The following is a 15,879-nucleotide window of genomic DNA, read 5'->3' on the forward strand; positions in this document are numbered from 1 at the left end:
AAACTTTTTAGTTTGATGTAGTCCCATTTGTTTATTTTTTCTTTTGTTTCCCTTGACTAAGGAGATATGTCCAGTAAAAAATTGCTATGACAGTGTCTGTGATTTTGCTGCCTATACTTTCTTCTGGGATTTCTATAGTTTCAGGTCTAATATGTAAGGCTTTGATCCATTCCAAATTTATTCTTGTGTGTGGTGTAAGAAGGTGGTCTAGTTTTATTTTTCTGTACATATCTGTCCAATTTTCCCAACACCATTTATTGAATAAACAATTTTTAGCCCATTGTGTGTTCTTGCTTCCTCTGTCAAATAGTAACTGACTATAAAGTTGTGGGTTTATTTCTAGGCTCCCTATTGCATTCCATTGACCTGTGTGTCTGTTTTTATGCCACCTGCTTCTCCACTTATTTATTCACTTCTGCTTTGTTTTCTTTAAAATATGTGATAGCAATTGTATAGTTCTAGCAAATCGTTAATAGTTAGTTAATTCAACACATTTTTGTTGATTGCCTATACAGTGGCAGGTGTTGTTTTAGACACTAGGGCTTCACCAGTTGAACACAACACACGAACATCTCTGCCCTGATGTGACTGTGGCTTCAAACATTAAATTAATAAAACTGGTTATCATAATGGATTATTATACATATATAGATATCTCATCTTAAAGCTTTTGTGTCTTAGATAGTGTATTCCTTTTTGCCAGTCAGCCTGATTATTTTTAATCATTATTCAGGCAAAAAGGAAAGCAAACTAACTACTAAAGTTCATTGAGAACATTAAAGATGGTTAGTATAGAATACAGAATATATTGTGTTTCTAATGCTAACAGTTTCTGTACTTTACTTAGGATAAAACTACTTTCCTTCTTAGTTGTGTTTGCTCTGTGAGATCATAGTTTCTGATATAAGTCTTCTGTTATGCCAGGAATTTTGTTTTCATTTCTGCTCGATAGTCTCAGTTTTTTCAGGAAGATACACGTAGATTAATTAGTAAAGTCCAGAAGAATAGTTGTCCTGTTTCTTCCCTCAGCAGTGAAACAACATACCATTCTGCTGTCTAGGGATGCAGTCCAAAATTTTTTTTAATGACTAGAGAAAGTAAAAGGAAGACAGAAAAGGAAAAATAACCCTAGCTATGGTTGAACCTAGACTGTATGAGAATGCTTTTAGGGAATGAGAATTATAGGTGGTCTGGAAACCCAATGTGTGTATAGATGTCTAAGCGTATCAACTACATGAAAGACTCAGAAGAAATCAGATGAAAGTTAGAACCTGTGTATGCTTTTATCTGCTGTCCTTTGTTGGATAGGCCCTACGGGATAACCCTACTGTAAAAATTCTCTGAACACTTGTATATCACCTTTTATTAAAAAGAATGTGTAAAGCTAGCATTTTACCGTCAAGCTTTAGATGTAACTGATTTATTTATAGATCTCTACAAAATATACTTATGAATATGAAACAGTTTCTGTTAATATGAAAAAATGAAATATAGAGCCAGGATTATTAAATGGCTCAAAGTTCTGCTTACTGTTTCTTGGAATACATTTTGGGAAGCTACTGGGTGGTAGGGGTTACAGTGGTGTATCATTCTTAAGACTGTGGTTTCCATGAAAGCATTTTATATTTTTATATTTTTAGGGATTGTAGAATTTCATTTTACTTATTCATTGATTTTGAAAAATTCATAATGGGTAGAAACAGAATACGAACCCAATCATAGGAATTTAACTTGGCCTAGTTCCCCAGATTTCTAAGCCCTAGTGTTTTTTTGTTGTTGTCGTGTTTTTGCTTTCAGAGTTGAATTGGCACTTTCCTGTGTCTTGGAAAATTTGCCTAATAGTGTATGGGAGTTTATAGTTACTAAACATCAAAGGACATCCAGATGGCATTATCATTTACCTGGCGTAAGATATGGGAGATCTGCTAGATTTAGGAATTAGTTTCATACCAGACTTTGGAAAATTGATGTAAAAAGACTGGCCAACTATGCCAATAAATGATAGTTAAGTGCCATTATTAAGTGAATAAAGGAGCATATATTAGTATTTGATAACAACCCTTGTTTTCAGAATATTGATATTTTGATTATTATTTNGTATGCTTTTATCTGCTGTCCTTGGGAGTTTATAGTTACTAAACATCAAAGGACATCCAGATGGCATTATCATTTACCTGGTGTAAGATATGGGAGATCTGCTAGATTTAGGAATTAGTTTCATACCAGACTTTGGAAAATTGATGTAAAAAGACTGGCCAACTATGCCAATAAATGATAGTTAAGTGCCATTATTAAGTGAATAAAGGAGCATATATTAGTATTTGATAACAACCCTTGTTTTCAGAATATTGATATTTTGAGTATTATTTTTGCAGGCAGATTTCTAAGGCATACCACTCAGAAGTTTACTGCTTCTTCACATATATTCATGTAGTTTTGAAACTTTAAATTTAGCCTAGCTTTCTTCTCATTTTTAATTTACAAAGTTTTTATTTCAAGTTTGAGAAAAATTTACTGCGTTTTCTTTTTTTCAAATATATTATGGTATATAATTCTGTTTCCCTTCAAGGAGTTATTTCATGCATTTTACTTTGAATGATCAGTCTTCTCAGTTGTATCTTTAACAAGCGGAGTGTGCGTTCCATTCTGTGTTTTTTTCATACAAATATTCCTTTCAGGTTGCTTTACATTTTAAATATAATTTTACCAGAATTAATATACTAATCAGTTTTTTGAGCAACAATTTGTTTTTAAAGTTTTAATTGCTTCAAAATTAAATATTTAAAACGTCATTGTTTATGTAATAAATTACTGAAATCTAATTATGTTATGTACTGTTTTGAGTATTAAGGATAAAACAGTGGGGAAAAAAACAGACAAAATCTCTGACCTCCTGGCATTTTGCATTCTGACATGGGGACACAAACCTCAAATAAAAAAGAAAATGGCACATGGAAGGCTCCAGCAACACCACTGTGACTCCTGGTGTGAGCCGAAACTCCAAACTAAGGCCTGTGCTGGTTTGCTCTTCTCCAGGTACCTGAGAGAGGGTGAATGGGCAACGCAGTTGGACACACTGGATTATCCTCTGGGAAGGGGAAGGTCCTGCTGCATCCCTCACATACTGGAGCTGCAGAGGACCTTCAACTGAGCACGTTACAGTGGGGGCTTTGCAGTCCTGAATGTTGCTGCTGGAGAAGAAAAACATCTTGTAACTAACTAGACACCAGCTGTGCCGATCACAATTGGAGACCTTCTGAGAAAGTCAAAAGGAGCTATTGGTCTTAGCTAGCTCTTGCAGGCAACTTAAGAGTTCCACCAGGGGTCAGGGATCATTCAGTGGACAAATCTATTTAACTTTCTTTGGTCTGCCCCCAGGAGTCTAAACATAAGGCTTTCCATTAGTGACATGAATTAATGGGCCTACTCATATTAAAAAAATTAGAAGGAATAGAGAGTTGTTCATTCATTGACTTCTGTCACCTTCTTCCTGAGGTTGGACATATTCATCCCTCACCAGTCAGGTTCTGTCAGCCTCGGGATGAGCCAAATTGTCCTTTCCCCAGAGCAATATATTTCCAAAAGGCCCAGGAGTCCCCATTTTGCTGTCATCAGAAGCTTCCAAGGCAAAGGAGAATGGCTGTGGAATTATCCAGTGCAAAGTTAGCGAACGTATTCCTGCTCACCCAGGTTGTCTAAGAAACAGCAGCAAGTGGTCGCAGTGAGCGGACCTGACCATCGTCATGTTGGTGTGCTTTGCCAGACTCGGAGGCATAGCAGTCACAGTCTAATCGGAGAGGCCTCTTGGGCTTCAGAATCTCCGAGGGGAGACCTGTCTCCAGGGGCAGAACTCTAGGGGGAATCCCTCTTCCGTATTAGTGACTGTCCCTTGTATTATATCCCAGCAAATCTCTTAGGTCCACTCTGGCACTCTGGGTCTTTGATCAACCCATCAGTTCCATTTTGTTTGCTTATTTTCAAGCCTCATAGTTTCTTCACTATTGTTTTGTATAATTGGTGTTCCAGTAAATAGGTGATGTAGCATAGGCATAATCATAGGGCTCTCATGGACATACTAGATAAGTCTGGGAGGGCTTTAGAGAAGAGAGGGCATTTGAGGGATGGTTTGAAGGGCAGAGAGAGAGGCAGGGAAGCAAGACATTCTTGACCACGGTGTCATGGAAGGATAAAAGGGTTTCAGGTGCATTCAGGCAGTGGTGAGTTTTGTGTGGTTAGGGGTGTATAAGAACAAACAGTAGGAGATGACTTGGGAAAGGAGTATTGGAACAGGTGCTTCAAGCTTACATAGGCATGAACTGACCCACTTTGTAGGGGAAGCAAAGCAGGGCATAGTGAACTACTCCTGATCATAATTTTAAAGTCTCTTATTATAGCTCCTGTTTGCTTTTATACTTAGTGACATTAATAATATTTATATCTTTCATTTGCGTGTCTTCAAATCATTTTCTACAATGTATTACCTGATTTTATCCTAATATGCAGTGACACAGATCTGAAAATATTATAGTATTCTAGTATTTAAAGTTGAAGGACTCAGGTATTGAGAGATTATATGATCTACTCAGAGTCAAATGGCTATCTTTAGAGTACCTCCAGATCTTCGGATTCTTAATTCCATATACTTGTTTGATGTCACTTGTATAAATATGTGCTTTTGGTCTTCCTCCCCTCAAACTCTTGTTTTTCTTTTCTCCATAGGACTTGGCTTTTACCCTGAAGGAGAGACAACAGTTAAATATTCATGGCTTGTTGCCGCCTTGCTTCATCACTCAGGATCTCCAGGTCCTGAGAATAATTAAAAATTTCGAGCGTCTGAACTCCGACTTTGACAGGTAACACGTTCCTGAGGGTGATTTTTATATTTCGCTCAGACAATTATTTAGTTTACTTTTTACTAGATGAGAAAGTTAAAATAGTTATTAATTTGAAAAGAGTAGTCAACTTTGAGGAGAATTTGCCTGTAAATACAATGATGTTTTTTAAAAATTTACCCTCTGTAGGAACATTTAAATGAAATAAAGTTTTCTTTTCTAAACTGTTATCTTCAGCGAGACTACTTTTCTCTTGTGATAAAATTGTTGCTGTAAAGGTAAATTATCAGGAAATGCCACCCTAGACAGAGCAAAACAGGTTAAAGTGGTTTTTAGTCAGACTATAAATACATTTTAGTTGAAAGTGCACTTTTTTAACTTCCAAACATGGTTCTAACCCTATTGGGAATGTAGGTCACTTACTGTGTCTAGAATTCAGTTTCCATGTTTGCACAAAGATAAAGGAAACATTGTTCCCTCCCTGTGTAAGGAGATAGCTCTAGGCTGAAATTCTGCCTGTATCTCACTAGCAGCGGGGCCTGCGCGAACCACCACAGCCACTGGCGTGACCGTGCTATATGCCTTGCTCTCTGCTTTTGACTTTGTCCTTTTTCGTTGAGGTACCGAGCTTTCTAAATCGCGGGTTTTTCATTTGTGAGTTGAAGAGAATAATAGTTATTTTAAAATATTGTGCGATGTTTAGAAGAGTCAACTGACTCAATACCTAGTGAATATTTGTATTAGTCAGGATTCTCCAGTGGTCTTCAGAGAAAAAGAAGCAACAAGGATGTGTGTATCTATCTACAGGCACACACATACACACACACACACCATACTCTCTGTTGGATGGAGATACACATTGATTTCAAGAAATTGGTTCATATGATTGTGGAGTCCGGGTAAGTCCTAAATCAGTAGGTAGACTGGCAGGCTGGAGAATAAGAAAAGACTTGGAGCTCAAGTCTAAAGCAGACTACTGGAAGAATTCCTGTTTGCTTCGATTATGACAGTGGAGTAGCGGTCCAAATTCCCATTGGGAGGCAGGATCGATCACCGTAGCCATCACTGTAACTTCCTTCTTTGCCTGTTGATTCAGAGGCATGTAGTGTCCGATGTGGCTAGTGGCAGCTGTAACTTCCAGTTCAATGGAATAATTGTCTCCTGGTGGAAACATCCCTCCCTTTGGAACTAAGACTTATTGGCCAGCAGAGCATAAGTTCGTGGGGACAAGAAGCAGAAACTTTACTAGTGGGTCACTGGGAATAATAGTAAGTGGTGCTACTTCTGTTCCCACCCTTGAGTTCCTGGACCTGTCAATCCCAGCTGTGAGAGAAATAGTATTAGATTGGACACTGATTCGGATCATACATGGCCTCCTAGAGAACCTTGCCCCAGCTTTGCAAGGTACGACCACCTAGCTAGTGCTGTAACTGAGTCTTCGGAAGGCCATTCCACCTTTCTGTCATGCCAGCTGCTTTTAGATTGTGGGGGAAACACAGTAAGGTCAGTTATTTTCATGAATATGGCCCATTGCCTCACTTCATTGGCTCTGAAGCGGGTCCTTTCATCAGCAGCAATGCCTTGTGGAGTACCATAAAGGTGGATCAGGCATTCTGTAAGTCCCTGGATGGCAGTTTTGGCTGAAGCACTGTGTGCAGGAAAGGCAAATCCGTATCCAGAGTCAGTGTCAGTTCCAATGAGAATAATGCTGCCCTTTCCTTGACGGAAGCAGCCCAGTGTTGTAATCATCCTGCCCCCAGGTGGCTTGCTGATTACCCCGGGGACTGGAGGCACACCAGGCACACAGTGCTGGTCTCTGGCAGATTGGGCACTCAGCAGGGTCAAAAGCCAGGTCAGCCTTGGTGACTGGAAGTCCATGTTGCTGAGCCTGTAATAACCTCCATTTCTGCCATGGCCACGTTTTTTCTTGAGCCCATGGATGATGACAGGGGTAGCTGGGGCTAGAGGTGCACTCAGTGTGTCCAGTTGTGTGTTTTTGCTGCTGCTTAACCTTCTTCATAGTCCCTTTCACTTGTTCCTTAAGTCCTTCCTTCATCTTCATATGTTTTTACTTTATATTTTCCTGGGCCATTCTGTCAGCTACCTCATAAGAGCAGGTGGCTTTCATATTTTTGCCATGGGTTGTTCTTCAAATAGACAGACATTGAGCTTATGCTGTTTTAGATACTGGGATTATAGACAATGATCTCTGCCCTCACTGAACTTCGATAAATTATTTTTAAAGATTATTTCAAAACAACATTACTTAATATGTTAGAAAGTGACAAGTACTAATAAAAGAAAAGGTAGAGCTGATTAAGGGGTATTGGTATGGTCAGTTTGCATCGTTAAATTGGGTGATCAGGATGGAGTTCATTGAAAAGGTGACTTAGAAGCAAGTACCAAAGGTAGTGAGCCAGTGGCCATGAAGAAATCTGAGGAAAGTGGTGTTCTTTAGCTGGTATAGACTTGTGTCTGCAATTGGATGAGTGAGGGGAAGAATGGTAGGTCGGGAGAAGAAGTTTGGTGGCAGAGGGCAGATTATGTATTTGAAGGCCACTGAAGGACTTTTGTAGTCATTCTGAATGAGAAGTTTTGAACAGAAAATCAGCATGATTTGAGCTATATTTCAAGATGACTGGCTGCATTGTTGAGGATAGAATGTAGGCTGGAAGAATTTTTAGGAAATAATTACAGTAATCCAAGCAAGAGATAATGGTGATTTAGATAGAGGCTGGTAGCAATGAGGAGTTTAGATTTTGGATATACCGTATTTTTTGGACTATAATGTGCACCCCGCCCTCTCTGCCCAATTTGGGAGGAATGATGGTTGTTAATGCTGCTGTTGAGTTCTGAGTTCTGTTTACATTTACATTGGTGAAATATGTTATTTAAATTGTTAAATATTTTACTACATTTTTTGCTTCAAAAAAAGTTTTTTTTTATTTTCTTCCTCTAAAACCTAGGTGTGTCTTACGGTCCAAAAATACGGTATGTTGAAGGTAAAGCCAACACAATTTCCTAGTATGTTAGAGATGAGTGTTAGCTTTCAGTGAAGAAGGGAAAACAGTAAAAAGAAACGGAAAAGAAATTGCAGACAAACAGAAAACCAGTGTGGCAGAAGGAAAACCAGGAGAATATGATGGCCTGGAGGTCAAGTAAAGAGAGATATTGACCTCTAGGGAATGCCCCTTGCATCAAATGTTCTGACAAGTAAAATAAGATGCGGTCTGAGGATTGATCATTGATTTAGCAATGATGATTGACTTACATATTGCTAGATCAGTTTTAGCATGTCTAAAAGTCAGAATCTTCCCAAATACTAATTTTTTCCCATTGGCATAATCCACCTACTTGCCTGGCATTCAAATCTTGTCTCTCTGACACCAAATTCTGTGCATTTGCAGCTATTTCAGGGAATGGAAATCAATCCAATGGGGTTAGTAAGATTATGGAGTACAATTTTGTAATATTCTTTTAAGTTGTACCAAGCAGTTTGAATTTTATTCTCTAAACCATTGATGGTAACACAATAAGGCTGTTGTTTAGGAAGATACTGGTAACTCTGGGTCAAAAATTCCTTTAGAAAGAAAAAGGCCATTTGATACAAATAATAAGAAAAGTCCCTTGGGCTTGCCTGCCTTAGTGATTTTTAGGGTCAGTGCTGCATTCCTTACTCATTTTTCACTTTGTTACTCCCCTTGGTTATTCAGCACTGAAAGTTAAAGGGGGAAGTCTTTATATTTACTTAGTTAAGTTAATGCTATCAGTATAGTTCTTTCAGGTATTTAGGAATATTTCTAAAGTCTTTTTTGATCAGATGTTTTCTATATGACCTAAAAAATACTTCATACCTTGTTGGAAAATGTTTAATTAGATTTCCAAATAGCTATTTCGTGACATTGTTGGAATATCTCATTTTGTCCAATTTCCACAGGTATCTTCTCTTAATGGATCTTCAAGATAGAAATGAAAAGCTCTTTTATAAAGTGCTCATGTCCGATGTCGAGAAATTCATGCCTATTGTTTATACTCCCACTGTGGGTCTGGCTTGCCAGCAATATAGTTTAGTTTTTCGGAAGCCAAGGTATGTAAACTTTTATTTTAAATACATCTTGTGTCTATTTTTTAAAAAGTTTTTGCAATAAGATATTGAATGGAATAGAAGTTTAGAAAATTTTACTCTCAATCAAACTTCATTTAAAAGAACATTAAATGTAAACATAAGATTAAAATATAGTATTTTCTTTCTAGATTTAGGATAAGGGGAAAGTATTTCTAAACCAATTTAGGTTACCTTTTACAGACAATAAAAGAACTTGTTTTTCATTTGGTAAGAAAATAATTGCTCATTACTTACCTTGTCTTTGAGATGTTAATTACTACTATTATATATACATTTTAGAAGCTAAAGCAAAAATTCCAAATTTTTCTGAAAATAGGACATTATTTTTTAAATTCAGAGTTGGCATTAAAATAGTTTTTTTGATTTTCCTTAGGTGAAATAATAGTCACTTTTAAAGATGAATACAATTTGTCTAAATCCGTAGCTTTCCTTTATTCAGTATAAATACTTTTGAAGCAAGGACCAGTGGAAGTAAATAAATATTAATATGTTTAATATCAGCAACAGCAAAAGCTCGAGTTGAACATATTTGTGCTATGTATATTCTGAATTTAAAGATAAAAACTAATGTTATAAGTTTATACTATAAATATAAAAGCCCTTTGAAAGTATTATCATTAAAAGGATTATTTCAGAGGTAATATTTGAAAGTTAGATTGACTATGTGGATTTTACATAGATGCATGGACGTAGTGGTATATAGCCACATCGCCGTTGTATAAGTAAAAGAATTAGCCACATCACCCCTTATATAAAGAGAAGATCTAGAACAGTATTTTAAGTATTCTATTAAGTTACATCAGTGGTACATATCTATTGCATTATATAATAGTGAATAACTGTTTTTCATAGAAGGACAAAAGTTAGAATTTAGCAGGTAAATGTATTGGGAGGAATAATTCTTTTTGGGTATATGAGTATGTTATTTTTAATGATATAAATAATATATATTTACTAATTAAAAATGAGAAAATACAAATACACAGACTGAAAAATTTTTTCAAATACCTAATGCCATCGTATCTGAAACTGTGACCCACAAAAATATGTACTGTGTCCCTTATAGAAGGGATCGAACTATATAAACTGTTACTTACTGTATTGTTTTCTCCTAGTGACATCGTAACATCTGCCCATGTCTGTACAATGTAATTCTACATAAAGAATCTTAGTAAACACATAAATGTATAAAACTCGGCCTTTTAAAAATCTAATTTAAGTATATTGAAATTCAAACTTTTCTGTGAGATGCTGAGAAGTGCTAATTATAAGGGATGTAGAACACCTTAGCTCAAAGTGTTCGGGTTGAAGTTGACATCGAAATCTCAATAGCAAAAATTATTTTGAGCACTTATATACTACATGTTTTTCTAATGACTTGGGATACATTGTTGTACTTAGAAATCTAAGTAGAAAAGACAGACACAGAAATTAGAAATGAGGAAATTGTCTAGAATGCTTGCAGGCAGCCAGTGTTAAGGAGAAAGAAAGAGTAGAGCAGGGAACGGGGGGATCTGGAGTGTCCATTGTTTTGAGGGGGTACAGTTATAATTTTAAAAAATATCTGTTTACTTGTTTACTATTTTCCAGCACCATTTATCCTCCTTCCTCCAATTTTAAATAGAGTGATAGTGTAAGCCTCATTGGAACGTAGTGACATTGGAGAGGTGACGGGGGGCATCGTGTAGATACAGGGGAAACATGTGCCAGGCAGGAAGGGTGGTCAGTGCCAGGGCCAGAAGTGGGAACATGCCTGGGGACCAGGTGCAGCCGGGGGACCAGGTGCGGCATAGAGACCAGTGAGGCTGGAGTGGAGTGGGAGGGGGAGAGTAGGGGACGTGACAGTAGACGTGAGGTAAAGGAGAGGGTGCAGAACCTGTAGTTCCTTGAGTGCTGTTATAAAGAACATTGGCTTTTACTCTGAAGTGGGTAGAAGAATGGGGTGGCATGGTTAGCAGGCTATTTAGTGCAGTAAACCCAGTGGAGATCATAGTGGCTCATAGGAGGGTAGTCATGGAATTAGGGGCAAGAGTTCAGATTCTGGATAAAGAAAAAGAAAGTCACCAGGATTTTTCTCTTGGGTTGGAGGATTCCTAGAGCAGCACTTTTCACTACTCTGGAGTAGTTCGCCTATTTTCACTTATTGGCTTTGCTACTTGTTTTAGTTTCAAATAAATTATTTAATTCTTCTATGCTGCAACATATCTCAACAATATATCTCTGTAACTTAGGGATAATACTACCACCTGGCATCCTTTATCCACATTGTAAAAATCCAAAACATTAAAAGAAGTCTCCTTTGGGATACCACCTGATCTATCTGAATCTATTTGGTAGCAAAACTTGAACTGAATTTAGTCTTTGGCTTAATGTAATTTATTTTTCTTTAGAAGTATTAATGCACTTGATTACTGAGGGCTTTGTCAGAAAAAAAGTAGATGGATGGATGGATGGATAGATGGATGAGGGATGGATGGACGGATGGATGGACGGATGGATAGATGGATGGATGGATGAGGGATGGATGGACGGATGGATGGATGGATGGATGAGGGATGGGTGGATGGATGGATGGAATGATAGAGGGAAAGGGGGAGGTGGGGCAGGCGGTAGAAGAGCATTTGTAGCAAAACGCTCACGAATGTTGAATCTAGGTAGGTAGGGGAAAGGGGGAGGTGGGGCAGGCGGTAGAAGAGCATTTGTAGCAAAACGCTCACGAATGTTGAATCTAGGTAGGTAGAGTATTCACTACATTATTCTTTCAGTTTTCCACAATATTTGAAATGCCAGTATAGCAATGCTTTATGCACAAAAAACTAAAGGTTCTAAAATCATTTCTGTATGGTCTCTTTATGGCAGTTTCCTGTCATGTTGATTTTTAATGTGTGTATTTTGTTAAACTTTTGATGATTTTAAGTTGTTTAGTGGAATAGTTCTCATGGCTTCTCCCATAATTATGAAAAGGGAACTTGTTTGAAAATTTATGGGGTGTAAATTTAGACATTGTATTTAATTGGAAAAGAAATTATGATTATGTTTGAATAATGATGGATCTTTGGGGCACCAGTTACCATATATAGAATTTTTTTAAAGCCAAAATTGACAAACGTCTGTTAAACCTTTTCTGCTGCAACAGCAGATATTCTAAGATATTTGGAGAGTGAACAGGAGGATTATAACTCCTTTTACTTTATAGATTTGATAGTAGCAAGTAAGAACATAGGTGAAAGTTAAGGGTTATTATAATAACCCTGTGTAGCTTTCTGTAAAGCAACACAGTTGCACATAGGTATATCTTTGGATGTCATACTTTTTAATATAGCTTAAGATATGATACTTTTCTCTGGCTAGATATTTGTTTTGCATTTTGAATACGGGCATTAAAGTCTGGCTAGATATCCAAAAATAAATTCTTAAGTGAATACCTCTACTTCCAATATTTTTTTCCTAAGAAATGATGCTGGAATATCCATTTATCAGTTTTGTGTAGAATTTCTTTTCTTTTTGGCGTAGATACTATGTGTGGTTTTTTTCAAGCTGTCATGGATAATCATTTTTTAGGACCGTGTTGAGCTCGCTTGGATTATCTCCTTCCCATGTGCCCATAGCATTTTAATTTTTGCAGTGCACTATGCTTGTGTCTGATTGTGGTTAATTTGTTTGTAGAGGTGTAATTTTGGAAGCTAGAGATAATTGTTTTTGTATTTTTGCCAAGCTTACTGTGTTAATTAAATTACTTGTATTCTGTCAATCTTTTTTTTAAAACAATGTTTTTTACAAATTAATGATGCAAGTATATGTAAAGGACAGCTAAAGCAGATTTGTATAATTTTTGGCAATATTTCCACCTGCTATATTTTACACTGCATTTTCCAAGAATCATCTTTCTCTCATCAGTTCTTATTAGCTATATAACATTTTATCATGCCTTTGGCAATTTGTGCTTCTAGTGTACTTTTGATATTTCTAATGTTCTATCAAAATACGCTTGGTCTTTTTTTGTTGGCACTTTACTATTCATTAAATTCCAAATAGTTTATAAGCATGTAGAGAGAAGGGATCATATTTTATAAGTTATTCTGGATTTTTCATCCGATTTAGGATCAGTACCTGGTTGGTGCTGAATTAATATATTTTGTTTGTTACCTCATAGAAGTAGTAACAATATTACTATATTCATTCACTCACATAGAAAACCATGAAGTATTGATAATGTTTTTTATTTCTCTTGTTTAAGCACATATCTCTTAACAGGTAAATTCTCATAAATAATAGATCTGAAAGAAAATAGATTCACTTCGAGGAGTCAGGCTGTGAGGAAATAGAATTTTGATTAAATATTGACAATACAACTTTAAATACATATTATACTCCTTTCAACTACTCATTTTTATATAGTAATTTGCTAATATGATTTTGGGAAAAAGGATGAGCTAATACAACAGATTGTTGATTGCAATTTTTAAAAACATTTACAAAGTTTGATTAAATAGTTCTGTTGGTTGGTTTGCCAAAATTTACGGTGAAAAGAGTGTTCAGTGCTCAGATTAATTGGAGAAAACTTGAGTTAACTAAAATTAAACAGGGTTGTTTAAGATTTTACAGTGATGCTTTTTTGGTAAGTTTTTGGAGGAGGTTTATTGTAGATAATATTTCTAGCATAATTCTTGGCATATAGTAGCTGTCACCAAGTAGTTGTCATTACAACTGGTATTAAAGCTCCCAGGTTCCTTGATGACTAAGTGGATGAAGGTACCATTCATCAAGTTTCAGAGTAATGGGATGTGTTTGTAAGGAAGATAGCAAGTTCTTTTTGGGTTGAGTTTTAACTGTCTTTGGGGCTTCCAAGTAGGGAGTTTCCAGTAGGCATTTAAATGTATGGACCTGGAACTTAGTAGATAATGTATTTAAAACTCTTAGTATTTTAAGTCATATTATATATGCCACATAAATGGTACCTGTTTTGATTTTGATAGTGATAAAGGTTAACACAAAAACTAATTGTCAAAGAGAATCATTCATTAAGATGTTTTATTTTTTAGTTTTATTCTTTCCTAGAAAATTCTTAGGGAAATGCATAAAAATAAAAATTAAGATGAAACAAGACAAAATACTAAAACAGTTTTTCTACATTTATTATTTGTTTGTATTTCTTTTGGAATTCCACAAAGGACTTGCAGTAGAGTATTGATTATTTACATTGTGAGGAATAAGCTTTCTTTATTACCCTATCTGCAGTTTCATATGAGAACGTATACCTATAGTAATACAGAAATGGTTATAACCATGACCATGATTAGACCATGATTAGAAGTGATAGTTTACTCATAGAGAAGCATCCAGTGTCTCAGAGAACCAAGAGCTCAGTAAATTTTGTCGTCTTATAGGGTGAGAGTGTCAGTTTTACTTGATGTTTGGTTTGTGAAATAGCAGTGAGAAAGGAAGCTTAAAAGGAATGAATGTAAAAGAAACCTACCCAAAGTTAATACTCCTTTAACCCAAGAATGTTCTCATTATATTGTACAGAATATAGCTATAATAACTATCAAATGAACATTTAGTAGAATGGAAACTTTCTTATTGTTCTTGTTCTATGAATTTTTTCCTTTAAATCTACCTGGTTTTCTTTTTTTTAAATGATGCTCTGACAGGTATGTGAGGGCAATTTTACTTTTATTAAGCCTAAGTATGTCAGTACCTCAGTAATTGTTTATAAGCATAGTTTAAGTTGTTTATGGCACAGAAACATGGTTTCACTGCCAGTTTTAATAGCTGGCAATGGCAAATGAAACAATTTAAGCCTTGAAGTAGGCTGTGGCACTTCAGTAGTTGGATATGGTGGGGTTGTTACCGGGCCATTGTGAGGTGAACTGCCAAGTAATCCAGTGCCCTTGGTAACAGACGTCTCTTGCTGTCCTAGGTCTTCTCAGTTCTCAGACCTTTGGGATTTCTGGCTAGGGGTGAGGACGTTCCAAACCTCTAGGTAGTCCTGGATACCAGAGCTGCCCGGGTGAACCAGGACTGTTTTTTTAAAATTAAATTTATTGGGGTGACATTGTTTAATAAAGTTATATAGGTTTCAAGGGTACAGTTCTGTGATACATCACCTGTATGTTGTATGGTGTGCCCACCACCGAAGTCAAATCTGTCACCATGTGTTGTATTTGACCCCCTGTAACTTTTCTTACTCCTCCCAGTCCCCTTTCCTCAAACCAGGACTATTCTTGACTGAATTTGGCTTTCTTCAATATAGCCACTTTAAAATCTTTAGAAATATTTAGGAGACTTTTGAGAACCAGGGGATATTTTTGGCTTATATCTCTGGTTTAGTTTGTAGTTTTTATTTTTTTTACTGTATTGCAATTTTCTACATATTTAGAAATTCAAGTAGTTGATATTTAAGAGAACAACTAATATTTAAATGCTTCCAGAAGAGTGATCATTTTAATGTTCAATTTAATAAACTTTCTACCATTTACCCACAGCAATAAGCTTTTGATTTTGATTGTACTTATTCAAAAATGTACTTTTATTCACTTATTTCACTTCTCCTGAAAGTGGCCTAAGGAGAGTGTTTTTCTCTTCCCTATTTTGAAGTATGAGAAGAGCACATGGTGACTTTCTTCTCAAAGATACGAAACAAGTCCGGACTAGTCAGCTCTCTTAACTGTTACCGCAACTGATTTGTATTTTAGAGATACTTATTTGAAAAAGTTGATTTTCACATTTTGTGGAGGTTTAGGTGATTTCTTGAAATACTAGTTAATTCAAATTCAATTTGTTTCTGATCATACTAAATGTGATATTTATGAAAATGTGTATGTGACTTTTTAAAAAGAGGAGTGAGGCAGAGTATTCTCAGTCTTAAGTCCTGGAAATCCACTCTGTTCCCAGAAGTAGTTTAAAATAGCAAACTATCTT

General features: G+C 36.2%; 1 protein-coding gene across 1 annotated transcript in view; it reads left to right on the forward strand.

Annotated features, from left to right (window-relative positions):
• The window catches only part of ME1 (malic enzyme 1), a 157,833-nt gene that overhangs the window by 17,217 nt on the left and 124,737 nt on the right, over nucleotides 1-15,879 (forward strand). Inside the window, exons 2-3 of the mRNA XM_037039460.1 lie at nucleotides 4,720-4,853; nucleotides 8,770-8,919. Coding sequence (XP_036895355.1) covers nucleotides 4,720-4,853; nucleotides 8,770-8,919 — 284 coding nt within the window. The remainder of the gene's footprint in view (nucleotides 1-4,719; nucleotides 4,854-8,769; nucleotides 8,920-15,879) is intronic.

The sequence above is a fragment of the Sturnira hondurensis genome, unplaced genomic scaffold (genome assembly GCF_014824575.4).
Source record: "Sturnira hondurensis isolate 20B ecotype Veracruz unplaced genomic scaffold, ASM1482457v3 Scaffold0025370, whole genome shotgun sequence".
NCBI lineage: Eukaryota > Metazoa > Chordata > Mammalia > Chiroptera > Phyllostomidae > Sturnira > Sturnira hondurensis.